Source organism: Coenobita brevimanus, chromosome 6 (genome assembly GCF_032717465.1).
Source record: "Coenobita brevimanus isolate Jiangsu-jjx chromosome 6, ASM3271746v2, whole genome shotgun sequence".
Lineage (NCBI taxonomy): Eukaryota > Metazoa > Arthropoda > Malacostraca > Decapoda > Coenobitidae > Coenobita > Coenobita brevimanus.
Genome location: NC_136959.1, coordinates 49237165 through 49252848, shown reverse-complemented (window position 1 = coordinate 49252848; position 15684 = coordinate 49237165). Strand labels below are relative to the sequence as shown.

At 41.9% G+C, this 15684-nt stretch overlaps 1 protein-coding gene across 1 annotated transcript in view; it reads right to left on the bottom strand.

Moving 5' to 3' along the window:
* Window positions 1–8891, bottom strand: part of LOC145401950 (uncharacterized) — a 240300-nt gene extending 231409 nt beyond the window's left edge. The window contains exons 1-2 of the mRNA XM_080274059.1: window positions 8804–8891; window positions 8579–8647 (exon numbers count right to left, since the gene is read on the bottom strand). Of these exons, the coding sequence (XP_080130185.1) occupies window positions 8579–8647; window positions 8804–8891 (157 nt within the window). The remainder of the gene's footprint in view (window positions 1–8578; window positions 8648–8803) is intronic.
* Between the last annotated feature and the right edge of the window lie 6793 nt (window positions 8892–15684).

Genomic DNA, 15684 nt, shown 5'->3' with positions numbered 1-15684 from the left:
GTTTGTCATTATGCCGAATGGCATACGTCTGGCAGTGGAGGAGCTCCAGCATCACAGGTTTTGACAGCTCACCACACAGGCAATTATTAATTTTTTACATCATGTTATACATCATTTTACACAGGAATTTATGGTCTATTTCTTGGTGTGAAACATTTTATCAAAGCAATCTTTATTTGTGGTAGGTGGGGGCGCTCACCATCCACTCACTCGATGCTGTGCTGCATTGGGTGTCTGTCCTTTCCCCTCCTCCTTCCCTCCTCTTCTGTCTTTCTATCTTTTATTCTTTCCTCTTCCTTTGGCCTACGGGTGACTTTACACTCCCTCTTCTGTCTTTCTTTCCTCTTCTTCCTGCCTATGGGTGACTACACTGAGTGACGAGCCAATTGGTTTCCTGTACACCAAGAAACCATTTACCATGCTGTGTGGTAACCATATAACCAAATTGTGGTGCCTGGAGGTTTAGTGGGTAATTAAGGTGCTCCAATCGGATTAAGCCAGTGCCATATAGGGGTGGTTGGGGTTTACTGCCCACATAATGTCACTCGGGGACGAGTGAGGCTGGTCACTCTAATCTTAAATGTCAGGACCAACTTGCCTAGCCCCAGGCTCCTACGCTCCTCATAGGGCAGCATAGGATTGGATGATGGATGGAAGGATGGAGATGGATTATCTGTATGTATCACAAAACCCCCGTGAATAGGACGTCCGGCCAAAAAAATACACCTGAAGTGAAAGGATTAAAACAGATAGGGGTGTGCTTACTGCAGGAAAGAGCTGTCTTGGAATTGCATAGTTTAAGTTTAGGAAGTCATACTGGTTATAACTACAGTTCCTATCTATACCAAGAGTAGGCCAAGATTTTTTCACTTTTCTGTATGAAAATATAGGCTATGTAAGGGTGAAGCTATTGCGGAAAAAAGTACAGTATGGTATTCATTTTTGTGCATGCCACTAAACTTCTAAGTTTATATACTGGTATGCTTACTTTACAAAAGCACATATTAAATAAAGGTATACAGCTATAGTCATATCGAACTTTGTGGAATAGGCCTAACTAGGTCTGCTTTTTTTATGTACAGTTCATGAGCATATTGGACCAAACAATACATATATGAATGGATTAGGCTAAATCAGGAAGAAACTAAAATTTATAACATGCTTACAGAATGCAGGATCTGCCTAGTAATGTAATAACATATGTAGATTACTGGTATTACAGTACTTACATGCAGAGAAGATTGTACCCTATGCTTGCTAAATGTGCATTACAGTATTACAATCAGTCCATTTGACTACTTACAGACGTCAATCTGGAAGAGGCTCAATGAGCCTGTGACTCCAGATCTTGAACCACAACACTATTAATGTGATAGCTTTGTCTGGTATACAAACTGGTAGGCTACCGTAATTTGTGCTTTGTAGGCCTAGTTATAGAAGTGATCTTGATTTCTCCAATATACCGGTATATCTAAATTCCTTTCAAAAATTTCAACAGAACCCGAGTCTATCACCCATTCTAGCAACCCATTCCAGTTATCTATTAATCTACACTGAAAAGAATATTCATCTATCCATCCATCATCCAATCCTACACTGTCCCATGAGGAGCGCAGGAGCCCGGGGCTAGGCAGTTGGTCCCGACATTTAAGATGAGTGACCAGCCTCACTCATCCCTGAGTGGTATTACATGAGCAATCAACCCCAACCACCCCTTGGATATAACCCTTCACCGGCTCAATCTGATTGGAGCGCAATAATTACCCACTAAAACCACCAGGCGCCAAAATCTGGTTATATGGTTACCACCCCAGCGTAGTAAATGCTTTCCTGGTGTACAGGAAACCATCTGGCTTGTCACTCAGTGTAGAGTCACCCACAGGCTAAAGGAAGAATATTATACAGTATCTCTATATTCAGTCTTGTCCTCGGTTTGAATATCTTCTTAGAGTTGTCCCGCATTGTACTCTCCTCTCTCATCTGAAAGATATCTTTGCAGCAGCCCTTGTCATACTTTTCATTTAGAATTTTGTAAGTTTCTATTAAGACCCCTCGTGACCTTCTATATGTCCGAGTAGGTAAATTTAACGCCCTTAATCTTTCCATGTGGAGAGGATGGAGGGTGAAAGACTGACGAAGAGAGTGTATGTGAGTGAGGTGGAGGGGGGAAGAAGGAGAGGGAGGCCGAGGATAAGATGGAGGGATGGGGTGGAGAGGTATATGAGAGAGGGGTGTGTGAGTTGGGAGCGGGGCAGCGAAATGGTGGGGGACAGGGCGACGTGGAGGCGATTTGTTTGTGGCCACCCCAAACAGAATTGAGGCGTCTGGCAATAGATAGATAGAATCTTTCCTCAAACAACAGTTCTTTCATTTGTGACAGAAGTTTGGTAGCTCTTCTCTGAACGTTTTCTATCACTTCAATATCCTTTTTAAAGTGGGGGTTCCATACCTGGTTGGCATATTCCAGACGAGGTCTTGTGAGAGCAACATACATGGATCTGAACAACTTTGCATCCAAAGTAACAAATGATCCTCTAATTTATTCTATGTTATTTGCCATATTAATTTTTTCGGAAATTATTATAATGAAATATTTTGCAGATACCATCTGAAATGAGTCCAATGTTTGTTTATGTGAAAAAAAAAAAAAAAAAAATTCTTTGGTGCCATATATTATTTTTATACATAGGAGGAGGCCGTAGCATGGGCCAAACAGGGTGGTACTCCCGAGGGGAATGGGAATGCTGGTGATAGGGAGAGCTGGAGCTCCTGTTTCACTAGCTATCTAACCATCCCCCTTTGCTGACTTTTCCAGTGTGACACTAACATGGGGAGTAGACCAGTATACTCTCCCAAACATTTCCTCTAACTATCCTATGAACTACACCACATGCACTTTGCATTTCACACAACGTATCCCACTACGTTACAGAGGTTGGCGCCAGCAAGGCCATGCGGCCAGAAAACTTTGCCCCTGCTACCTAGTGGCAGACTTCTGAGGGGAGGAATGACGGGGGTCCCGCCGGCATAGATCGTGGGTCCAGGGCGAGATGGGGCTCAGGCCTGTGCTAGAGGGTACAGGGCACTGCGGTTCCCAGGCTGCCGCATCCGCCCAATAGAGAGGGGCCCAAACCTGGGAGTAGCGTCCCAGGAGGCCACCCTATCAGTGGGTGTATAAAGCAGGAAAGTTGCAGTGCCAAGGCGCGTTTGGAGGGTGTCCCTGCACCTGTCCTGGCAGGGTGCCCCAAGGCCACTACCACAGCCACTGGTAAGCTGGTGGGCTAGGGGCCCCAGATCCATTGCCTGGAGCTGGGACTGTGCAGTGAGTGGGGCCTGTGGTATGTCTATCCCCCTTTATTAATACCGAACATGACAAAACACAAGAAAAAGTTTCAGAGCAAGCCTAAGGACAGTAAATCACCCAGGGGGATGAGGGTGGGTTCATGGAATGTGGGAAGTTTGAGGGGAAGAGCAGGGGAAGTTGTCGAGGCATTCAGTAGGAGGTGGGTGGATGTGGCGTGTTTGCAGGAAGTCCGGTACAGGGGTGGATCAGCCAGGAAGATTGTTGGGAAGGTCTGTTGCTATAAGTTTTTTTTTTGGCAAGGGGGGGCAGACGGATATGGAGGTGTTGGCGTGATGGTTGCGGAGGAATGGGTGGAATATGTTATGAATGTTATGAGAGTAAGCGATGGGATATTGGTAGTGAAAATTCTGTTCGGTAGAAGGATAGCTGCGATTATGTCAGTGAAGGAGGAAGATATTCGTCGGCTCAGACGTACAGAAATGACAATGATTAGGTGGATGTGAAGTGCGTCTCTGCGTCCAAGGCCTGGAGGGGCTGGGTTTACAATGGAAGAGTTGAGAGGTAGGATGGGACTGGAGTGTATTGGTGTTGTGATGACGAGAGGTAGATTGAGGTGGTTTGGACATGTGGAGAGGATGAGGGATGATAATTGGGTGAGGAAGGTGAGAAGTGTTAATATTGGGGGTGGGGTTATGAGGGGTAGACCGAGAAAGACATGGGACGAGGTCATTAAGTGTGACCTTAGGGTTAAGGGACTGAACAGGGAGGCTGCAATGGATCATGCAGCGTGGAGAGCCGCCATTAGGTGACCAAGGCCGACACATGCAAGCATGTTGGAGCCTTTAAAAACGAAACGATATGCTCCACAGGCAGGACTGGATGAAGCAGAGAAAGACAGATTTTGGGATGATTTAATACATGTAGTGGGTGGTATGCAGGAAGATGAGATAGTGGTTTTGGGAGGGGACTTACATGGCCATGTAGGTGAAGCAGCACAAGGTTATGAAGGAGTGCATGGGGGATGTGCGTATGGTCTAAGGAATGCAGAAGGGGAAAGGATATTCGAGTTTGGGGAGGCAACGGACATGATTGTGTGCAACACATATTTTAGGAAAGGAGACAGTAGGTTAATTACGTATGAGTCTGGGGGAAATATCAGTCAGATAGATTATTTTCTGGTTAGGAGGGCCGATAGGAGGTTAATGAGGGATGTTAAAGTTACAGGAAGTGAGGAGTGTGTGCAGCAGCACAAACTACTGATTTGTGATATGGTGCTTAAAGAACGAGTGATGAAAAAGAGGACTTATGTACCTAGGAGGAAAATATGGAAGCTGGAAAACCAAGTAGTAAGGGATGCCTTCTATAGCGAGTTGAGGAGAGTGGTGGCTGAACAGAGAGCTGTATACAGAGGCGTTAATGAACAGTACAGAGCCCTCAACAACAATCTCTTCAGAGTTACTGATGTAACATGCGGTTGGACAAGAGGACCACCAAGACATAAAGTAACTTAGTAACTTGGTGGTGGGATGAGGGTGTAGAAGCTGCAGTTAAGGAGAAAAGAAGGCTTTTCCAGGAATGGAAGAAGGGTGGTAGCAAAGAGGAATATAGGGCTAGAAGAGAGGTATACAGGGCAAAGTCTGAGTCACAGAGACTTTTACTTGATAACCTAAATCTTGGGGAATGGAAAAATATGATATTTAGGGTGGCAGGTCAGGTGAAGAGGGATAATCGGGATATTATAGGTGAGCAGTGTGCGAAGAATGATGAAGGAAGGGTAGTGGTGAACTGTGAGGATATTAAAGATGCATGGAGAAAGCATTATAACCAGTTGTTGAATGAGGAGTTTGACTGGGACAGAGAAGGTTTGGAGCCAGCAGATCCAGTGTCTGGCCCTTGGCCTTTGATTGATGCTGCTACTGTGAGTGAGGCAATAGGCAGGATGAAGGTAGGGAAGGCAGCAGGTGTGTCTGGGTTGACTGCCGAAATGTTGAAGGCCTCAGGCGATATAGGGGTGAAGTTAGTCACTGACCTGATAAATAGGATTACTTATGAGTGTGTTGTCCCAGATGATTGGCTGAAGAGTGTAATTGTAAATGTGTATAAAGGGAAGGGTGATGCCCTGGAAAGAGGAAATTATAGAGGTATAAAGTTTTTAGATCAGATAATGAAGGTAATGGAGAGAGTTTTAGAAGGTATGATTAGAGAATGAATGAATACTGATGAGATGCAGTTTGGGTTTATTCCAGGTAGGGGGACCACTGATGTCATATTCATTGTTCGACAACTTCAGGAAAAATATACTGGTAGGAGAGGGGATCTTTATTTTGTTTTTGCTGATTTGGAAAAGGCCTTTGACAAAGTCCCTAGTGAGGTGGTGAAGTGGGCAATGAGAAAGCTTGGCTTGGAGGAGTGGCTGGTTAGGGTGGTTATGGCTATGTATGTGGGTGCTCACACCCAGGTAAGAGTGAATGGATATTTGAGTGATGGGTTTTCCGTGAATGTTGGTGTGCATCAGGGGTCAGTTTTGAGTCCCATGTTGTTTAGCATGGTACCTGAAGCCCTTTCACGTGACTTTAGAAAAGGACTCCCGTGGGAGTTGTTGTATGCCGATGATTTGGTGTTGATTGCTCAGAACAAAAGGGAGGTGGAGGAAAGGTTCAGGAAGTGGAGAGATGGTATGGGGCACAAGGGCTTAAGGGCAAATGCAGATAAAACAAAAGTGATGATATCTACGGTGGGTGGTGGTACTGTCAAAGACGAGGGAGAGTGGCCATGTGCAGTTTGCCACAAGGGTGTGGGAAATAATTCCATCTTGTGCGGTGTTTGTGATAAATGGGTGCATAAGAGATGTAGTGGTATCAGAGGTAGACTGCGAGATAATGCTGATTTTATGTGTACGGCGTGTCGAGGAGAGAAGGTGGAGATTGTCAGACATGAAAGAATTGAACTTGCTGGTGAATCTCTTGAGTGTGTGGAAGAGTTTTGTTATTTGGGAGACATGTTGTGTGCTGGAGGTGGGGCTGGAGCTAGCTCTGTGGCTAGCGTGAGAAGTGGTTGGAAGAAGTTCATGGACCTCTTGCCTCTCCTGACATTGAGAGGACTCTCCCTACGTGCTAAGGGGTCTTTGCATGCAGCATGTCAGAAGCGTAATGCTGTATGGTAGTGAGACCTGGGCAGTGAAGGAGGAGGAAATGACAATGATAAGGTGGATGTGTAGTGCATCCCTGCGTCCAAGGTCTGGGGGGGCTGGGTTCACGATGGAAGAGTTGAGAGGTAGGATGGGACTGGAGTACATTGGTGTTGTGATGGGGAGAGGTAGACTGAGATGGTTTGGACATGTGGAGTGGATAGGGGATGATAATTGGGTGAGGAAGGTGAGAAGTGTTAATATTGGGGGTGGGGTTACGAGGGGTAGACCGAGAAAGACATGGGACGAGGTCATTAAGTGTGACCTCAGGGTTAAGGGACTGAACAGGGAGGCTGCAATGGATCGTGCAGCACGGAGAGTCGCCATTAGATGACCAAGGCCGACGCATGCAAGCATGTTGGAGCCTTTAAAAACGAAATGAAACGAAACATACTGACCTTATTTCAGAATAAAGGTCTGAAGTCCTCCTTTTTTTTTTTTTCTTCATTTTTTACTCCACTGCATTTAAACCCTGTCACAAACCCCTCACTGTTTTGGAACATAACTTAAAAGTGTAGGGATATTATATTTTTTCCAGAGTTCATTACCGTAACTGAAAAAAATGCAGGATGACTTTATTTTATAATGCAGTCAAGAATTGTCATGGGATCCAGAAGTAAATTAGGTGAAGCATTGTTCAGGTGTTGCACACAGACACAGCTGCTAGAAAGACAAGCTATAAGCTACTGATCAATAATATTAATGCCAAGTGATTGGAGATAGTAGTCATGTGATTGAACTTACTGGTCAGACCATTATGTTCAGTCACAGGGAAATAAAATAAATGTAAAAACTTTGATAATCCAAAGGAAGCTCAAAAGGGTGTGATCATATATGGTAAAGACTGATGTATGCATAGCTATGAGTAAAAAAGGGGGATTCCAATTGACTGTTAATGTCTTGACTGGAGGTCAAACAGAAAAAATTAGCTGTTTGTGATTTGATGATAAAGCCTCTACCTTGTGAAAATTTGCAGTACAGAATCTAACATGGGCTAACCTAAAATAACATGTATGCAAACCTAACCTATCCTAGTATATAACTTGAAGTTGAAGTTGTTGTCATTATTTATCTGGTCTCACTCTGCCAAAGGCACTCTGCAGGACCTTCACGTATGATTTAGATCAAACTCAATACAGTACAAAAATCACAATGCGTATCCTTCTCCGACTGTTAAGTCCTCCAGGTCGTAACATTCTGAGAACAAGAATGTCTTTAACTTGTTTTTAAAACTCTTTGTGCCCTCAATCAGCCTTATATCAAGTGAGTGTTATAAAATCATAAATGAACCAGTGAGTATTTTCCTTTAATACCCTGCACAAATTATAAATACTGTCCCTATCTATCTATCTACCTATATAAATATATATATACACTATATACTACATATAAATAAATATATATATCTATATATATATATACTTATACTATGACACATGCTCTACCTCTAAGCTTCCCACAGGAACATCAAACATTTTTCACCAGCAAGAGATATATAGCCAACAAATACTATCAGTCAGCTTGTGTGAAATAAATGGGAGGGTGCTGTCTCATACTTGGTGAACAATGTCCCTAATGCACAGATGAACCACTGAAGCCACACCTAACAATTAGGCTATACGGTGTCAAGTAATGAGAAATTATATATATATATATATATATATATATATATGGTATTATCAAATGAGAACAGAACCTTATTAATTTGAAGAATAATGTGTTTATCACCTAACTGTTACTACAATACTGCTGCACTTCAACAGTAAGTTCTGAGACTCATCATACTGTCAATTTCAAATGCAATATTAAAACAATTATTTTCTTTGCCAAGACAGTTGTAAAAAAAAAAAGTGCACCCTATTTCAGCTGACATTTTGATATTCCTTTCCTCTTAGGTACCCCTTATCATTCAATACGACGGAATGTAACGTTATACGCATAACAATACTGTCAGTATCACGGTATGTGCTAGGATGTAAACAAGGTAATCTTTTGTTAGTGTTGTTTACGAGCGGGTCCGGGGCGCCAGCATCCCTCCTCCGCTTTTTTTATTTTTCCTTCTCTCCAAACAGCTGACACACACTTACCTTCTTTTTTAAGACGAGTCGTAGTTGATTCTCGCCTAGATTTCGTATTTTCGTCATCTTCTGAGTCACCTAGAACGAATAATAACATTAAATTTAGGACAACAATTCCCGTATTTTCACAGATTTCACGTGCGAGGCCTCACTTTCAACCTCAATATTGATGGGTCCTAGCGACTTCTTGCTCATATAACCAAGTTGACCATCAATTTAAACTATCACACTTACTTGTGGGACTATTCAAGCCAAGCCTTTCGGCCCATAAGGACCACTTTTGCCCTTCAAAATTTGTAAGGCTGTCATCCAAGGCAGCCATCTTCACTTTTTCCACTAGTTACCGTGACGTCACGAACATTCAGGCCAAATGTCGAATGCGTACAACAAGAACCAGATATTCGTTCAGTAAGAGCACAGTGATCATCTTGTATTTAGCTATAAATAATAAATCCATTATGTAAATTATACAGGTAAAACTTATTCTCATAAAGTTTACAGAAAACATGGAATTTAGTTTGTTTGGCTTTGTTGTTGTACGTATTTGTACAATGACATGAGCCGGTGTGGTGGTTCCATTTTACAATCGGAGAATGTTTATGCTCATATAGTTACGGAACATATCAATTGATTCTCCTGTCTTGTACCTATAATCTTTATAAACATCGTTATTAAGGCTTTCAGTGTTCAGAATCAATCAATAACCTATATTTTTTCATTCTGAGGACCGATATTCTGACTGGAACTGTCACAACTTCCTAGTAGATTCTCTTTATCTTTCATGCAAAATAGTCAAAGTATCATAGTCACACGAATTCTTCTTGTTAATGCTGTTATACAGGAACACAGTTTCAGCATATATATTGCACTTTGATATAAAAACTTTTTCTCAGCGTTCGTGCCCCAAGACCGAATGTTTCATGACCACGTATAGACGACTATCATTTGTTTATATATGCATACAATTGTGAATTTTTCTGCAGTATTTTTCAATCACTTCTGATAAACAAGGCATGCATGGTTGATCAACAACAGGAGCGAGCGAACGTTGCCCGCATATCTCTCGCTCGACGCACCCTCCCAGGGAGGCTTGGCTGCCTTTCAGAAAAGGATATGGATGTCTGCCACACTTTATCATTTATAAATAACTTATACTGTATATAAATATATTCTGATGTATACTAAACAAATAGTATTAAGTTACCGGATAACCTCTCCCAAAATAATGCCCGCAGGCGAAGTCGGCACATCTGTCAAACTCCATTACTGGTTAAATCGACGATTCAGGGTCGGCAGAATAGTGAGTATATGCATGCAGTGTATATGTTATGTGACATACTTTAAGACTTCAGCTCCATTAGCTATCGTATCAAGTTAAATCCATGACGGGTCTGGATGTACCAGGGTAATCATAAACAAGAGGGATTTGGAAGGTCTATTGTTTTGCGGGTTTTTTTTTTTTTTAATGTCCTCACATTACTTATCAAATGGCATTCGCACAAGAACTCGGAAGTTAACCTCTTCACAGCGGTATTTTTTCTTATGTACTTTGGCAATAATTTTTGCGTACCGTACCGTACTACCACAACACAGCTGTACGTTCACGTAGATTATGAAGAACCTCTTGCATTCGTGGGACATGATTATAATGATCTCATATAGCACCTTGACCATAATAGGCCACAAGTGAACAGAACAGTCTGACTGCGGCAGAAATTTAAAAAAAAAAAAATCTTGTGATATGTATACCGTTGTGTACAGTGTTACCTGTACTCCCAACTGCATAAGAGAGAGCTGTAGCCTCCTTTTCTTGAACTTCTAGTTTACAATATATATTGTGTAAAACTATGTTTTGCTGAAGGTGTGTGGCAAAACCCACCACCTCATTTTGTTGTATAGGCTATGTGCCTTGTATATCCTTGCAATTAGAAGCATTTCCATCAAAACTTTCCTTTTTTTTAATTGGTTCTAATACGAAGATGGTTTAACTTTTTTTTTTTGGTCAATATCTAACTTTGCTTTTTATATACAGGTAATGTTATGATTTTATTATGCACAAGAAATCCACTGTTATGCACAGATATTGAACTGAAGTGAATTGGTTGTTGTAAAAGCATACAGAATGAAAGATGGTGGCCCATATAAAATGCTTCACTTCCACTCTGCCAGGTAGTTTCTCATGTGTTGTGGGGGCAGCTCATTCAGTGTTATCAGTACCTACGCAGCATCATTCATGAAATACCACAAATTGGTGGCAACCATCATCCACCCACTTGATGTAGTGCTACCTACTTCTTCCTTAGCCTTTATCATTCTTTTTTTGTGCCTGTTCTCCTCTCTTCCTATTTCTCCCATCTTTCCTGTCACTTCTTGTTGCTTTCCTTTACAGGTGGCTTTACATTGAGTGACAAGCCAAATGGTTTCCTGTAAGCTAAGAAACCCTTTACAACACTGGGTGGTACTGGTAACCATATAACCAAACCATACGTGCTTCCTACGTTTCAGCAAGTGGGTTGGTGGGGGGTTAGTGCCCCTCCCCGTAAAACAAATAACTCAGAGTCAAATGGGCACCCCTTACAGGATTATGGCGTCTTGCAATAGATAGACAGATAGATAGATACACACCTGCACTAGCTGACTGAGCTGTCCGCACGAAACAAGTGACTGAAGTAGCTAGGTGGTGATGACCATCATCCACTCACTTTATGTAGTGCTGCCTACTTTTTCCTTACCTAGCCTCTATCATTCTTTTTCTGTGCCCGCCCTCCTCTCTTCGTATTTCTCCCATCTTTCCTGTCACTTCTTATTGCTTTTCTTTTCATTACAGGTGGCTTCACTTTGAATGACAAGTCAAATGGTTTCCTGTAAGCCAAAAAACTATTTACAATGCTGGGTGGTAACCATATAACCAAACCATACCGGTATGTGCTCCCTATGTGTCAACAAGTGGGTTGGTGGAGGGTTAGTGCCCCTCCCCGTAAAACAACTCAAAGTCAAATGGCCACCCCTTGCGGGATTGTGGCATCTGGCAATAGATAGATAGATAACTAGTTCTTGTTGTAAAAGTACAGTATACTGTATATTAGATACACCCATATGACTTTCTAGTGGAGTGGTATTACCGGTAATGAGCCACTGTATAAGTTATTTATAATACATATATACTGTATATATATATATATATATATATATATATATATATATATATATATATATATATATACTGTTTATATATAGTTGGTACACTGAAAGCAGTGATGAGAAATAGGGAGGTGAGTATGGAAGTTAAGAAGTCACTGCATGATGGTATTGTGATCCCTACCCTGACGTATGGAAGCGAGGCGTGGACCTTGCAAGAGGGGAACAAGTCAAGAGTGAGAGCAGTGGAAATGAGTTACTTGAGAGGAGCATGTGGAGTGACGTGGAGGGACAGGTTGACGAATGAAGAAGTGAAGGAACGTTGTGGGGTAGATGTGGATGTGGTTGAAAAGATTAGGAGAAATACACTGAGGTGGTTTGGACATGTGGAGAGAATGGAGAATGAAAGACTGACTAAGAGGGTGTATGTAGGTGAGGTGGAGGGAGGGAGAGGGAGGGGTAGACCGAGGATGAGGTGGAGGGATGGAGTTGAGAGGTATATGAGGGAGGGGGGTGAGTTGGGGGAGGGGAGTCAAATGGTGGGTGACAGAGTGACTTGGAGGCGTTTTGTCTGCGGCCACCCTTTGCGGGATTAGGGCGTCGGGCTATAGATAGATAGATAGATATAGATATAGATATATAGTATATATACTGTATATATATAGATATATATATATATATATATATATATATATATAAACAGAATATATATATATATATATATATATATATATATATATATAAGGTACAGATATATATACAGTCAAGTTGCCTAAGGCACAGCTAATTGGTTGTGGGCCAAGCCCGCGCCACAGAAAACCGTGCCATACAAATAACAAAGCCTATGGGAAAAAAGTGGAATTTGGTTCTGGATGTTCGGCCAAAGTCCCCCTTTTCACCCCACTTTTCCCCATTTTCCCCTCACTTTACACAGGCATGCAATCAAGCAATCAGTCAATAAATGTATTACACACAAATTAAACACTAAACAGTAAATAATAAAGGGCTTTAAGGGCATAAAATACTGAATGTACGTAACTCTGACGACAATAGTGCTGAAGTGGAAGGGGTAGGGTTGAGGGTTCTGAGGCAAGAGGTGCGTTTCAAACCTTGCCATGCCCCTGCACGATAGGTATTTTATGTGTGTGGTTCTTTTTTTGTTTGTTTCTTTGTTCTGGCACCTTGCCGTGTCATAGAAAAACGTGGCATAGAAGTCTGTACCATAGGCGACTTGACTGTATAAATATGTATATATATATATATATATATATATATATATATGTATTTAGATATATTGCATCCATCCATCCATAGCCAGATGCCATAATCCCGTAAGTGGTGGCTGTTTGACTTTGAGTTAGTTGTTTTACGGGAAGGGGCACTAACTCTCTGCCAACTCACATGTTGACATGTAGGGAACGTGCGTGGGTTGGTTATATGGTTACCACCCAGCACTGTGAGTGGTTTCCTAGCTTATAGGAAACCATTAGGCCTGTCACTCAATGTAAAGCCACCTGAAAAGGAAAGAAGAGTAATAAAAGGCAACAGGAAAGATGGGAGAAAAAAGGAAGAGTGGAGGGCAGACACAGAAAACGAATGCTAAAGATGAAGGAAGAAACAGGCAGCACTATATCAGGTGAGTGGATGATGATTTAAAGATCATCATCATTGTCATCTAATCCTGTGTAGCCCCATGAGGAGCGTAGAAGCCTTACATTCAAGATGAGAGTGATCAGCCTCGCTCATCCCTGAGTGGCAGTACTTGAGCAATAAAGCCCAACCATCTGTTGGATATGGAAACTTGCACTGGCTTAATCCAATTGGAGCACCATAATTACCCGCAAAACCACCAGGTGCCATAAATTGGTTATATGGTTACCACCCAGCATAGTAAATGGTTTCCTGGTGTACAGGAAACTTTTTGGCTTGTCATTCAATGTAGAGTCACCTATAGGTAGAAGGAAGAGGAAAGAATGAAGGAAAAAAAGATAGAAGAGGGAGTGTAGAGTCACCCGTAGGCAAAAGAAGAGGAAAGAATGAAGGAAAGAAAGACAGTAGAGGATGAAAGGTAAGAAGGAAGAGAGGAAAGGGCAGTCGCCTGAGGGCAGCACTACATCGAATGAGTGGATGGTGAGCCCTCTCACCTACCATGTGATGATTTAAAGATATGTATGATAAAAATGTTTCATTACAAGGTACAGTACGAGCTTGACTCATTCCTGTAAAGATACAGTTAGTTAAGAACAACTAGGTAAGAACACACACACACACATGCACACACACACACACAGAAAGAGTTGATGGTTTCTGTGTTACATAACCCACACTCCAGCATACTGATGGCACCACCACTGCTTTATGACACTGACAACTGGTGAAATTTCTTTACCTACTGACTGTACTATTACTACAACTAGTAATGTTTTATTATTCCAGTATTATTATTGTTATTATTATTATTATTATTATTATTATTTACTATTATTATCACTGAGTTAGGTGGAAGTACTGTTAAAGCAAAGAGAGTGGCCGTGTGCAGTTTTCTTCAAGGGTGTGGGAAGTAACTTTATCTTGTGCAGTATCTGTAATAAATGGGTGCATAAGAGATTTGGTGGTATTAGCGGTACACTACAAAATAATGCTGGTTTCATGCATGCAGTGTGTTAGAAAGCATGTAGAGATTGTCAGGCATGAAAATATTGATCTTGCTGGTGTCTCTTGAGTGTGTGGAAGAGTTTTGTTATTTGGGGGACATGTTAGGTGTGTGCTGGAGGTGGGACTCTGTGGCTAGGGTAAGGAGTGGTTGGTGGAAGTCCAGGGGGATGTTGCCTCACCTGACAGTGAGAGGGCTCTCCCTCCATGCTAAGGGGTCTTTGCATGTGGTATGTATGGTATTAGAATTTAATGCTGTTTGGTAGTGATACCCAGGCAGTAAAGGAAGAGGATATTTATTTGGCCAAAGGTACAGAAACAACAATAATTAGATGAAGGTTGTGCATCCTTGAATGCGAGACCTGGGGGGACTAGATTTACAACTTAAGAGTCGAGAGGAAAGATGGTCTGGGGTGTATTGGTGTTTGAATGAAGAGGGATAGATTGAGATGGTTTGACCATGTGGAGAAGATCAAGGGTGACATTTGGTTGCAGAAAGTGAGAAATGTTAATGTCAGGGTAAGGGTTGAAGTGGCAGACCGAAAAAGACCTAGGACAAGGTCATGTGACCTCAGGGATAAGGGGCTGAATAGGAAGGGTGCCAGAGATTGGTCAGCATGGAGAGCCGCCATTAGATGGCCAAGACCGATGCATACAAGCATGTCGGAGCCTTTATAAATGGTACTATTAACAATGTGTAGCATTACAAGGGGAGATAGTCATTTACCCTAAAAATTAAACCATTTGCCCTTTGTGCCTCTCACCTTTCAGGCTCTGCAGTCCTCCGGATGTATTTGTTCACGAGCCACCACCAAGTGTACATACCTCAAACTCCCAGTAATGGACAGTGGACTCTCCTTAATCACACATTTCTAAACAGGGAATTAATAATATGTGGCAACATCATGCAACAGTTTCCAAAGTAAATAATTTGCAAAATTATACGTGATTCGCAATTGCAACCTCAAAAGTGAAGGTTTCCTGATGCGTTTTTGAACATCTGTTATTCTATTTTTGTACAAATGGTCGTTTTGTGTGTGTGTGTGTGTGTGTGTGTGTGTATGTGTGTGTGTGTTCATACCTAATTGTATCTTTACAGGAATGAGTTAAGCACGTACTGTCCCATGTCTTAGACCATTTTTATCGTACATATCCTTAACATATGAATTGTTTTGGCACACACAGTTTCATTTGGTAGTGCATTCCACTGGTCAATTGCCCTATTTGGGAAACTAAATTTCCTTACATCTTTATTGCCTTTCTTTTATGCAATTTTTTGCAGTGTCCTCTTGCTGATGCTTCGCCATAGGTTATATCATTTATGT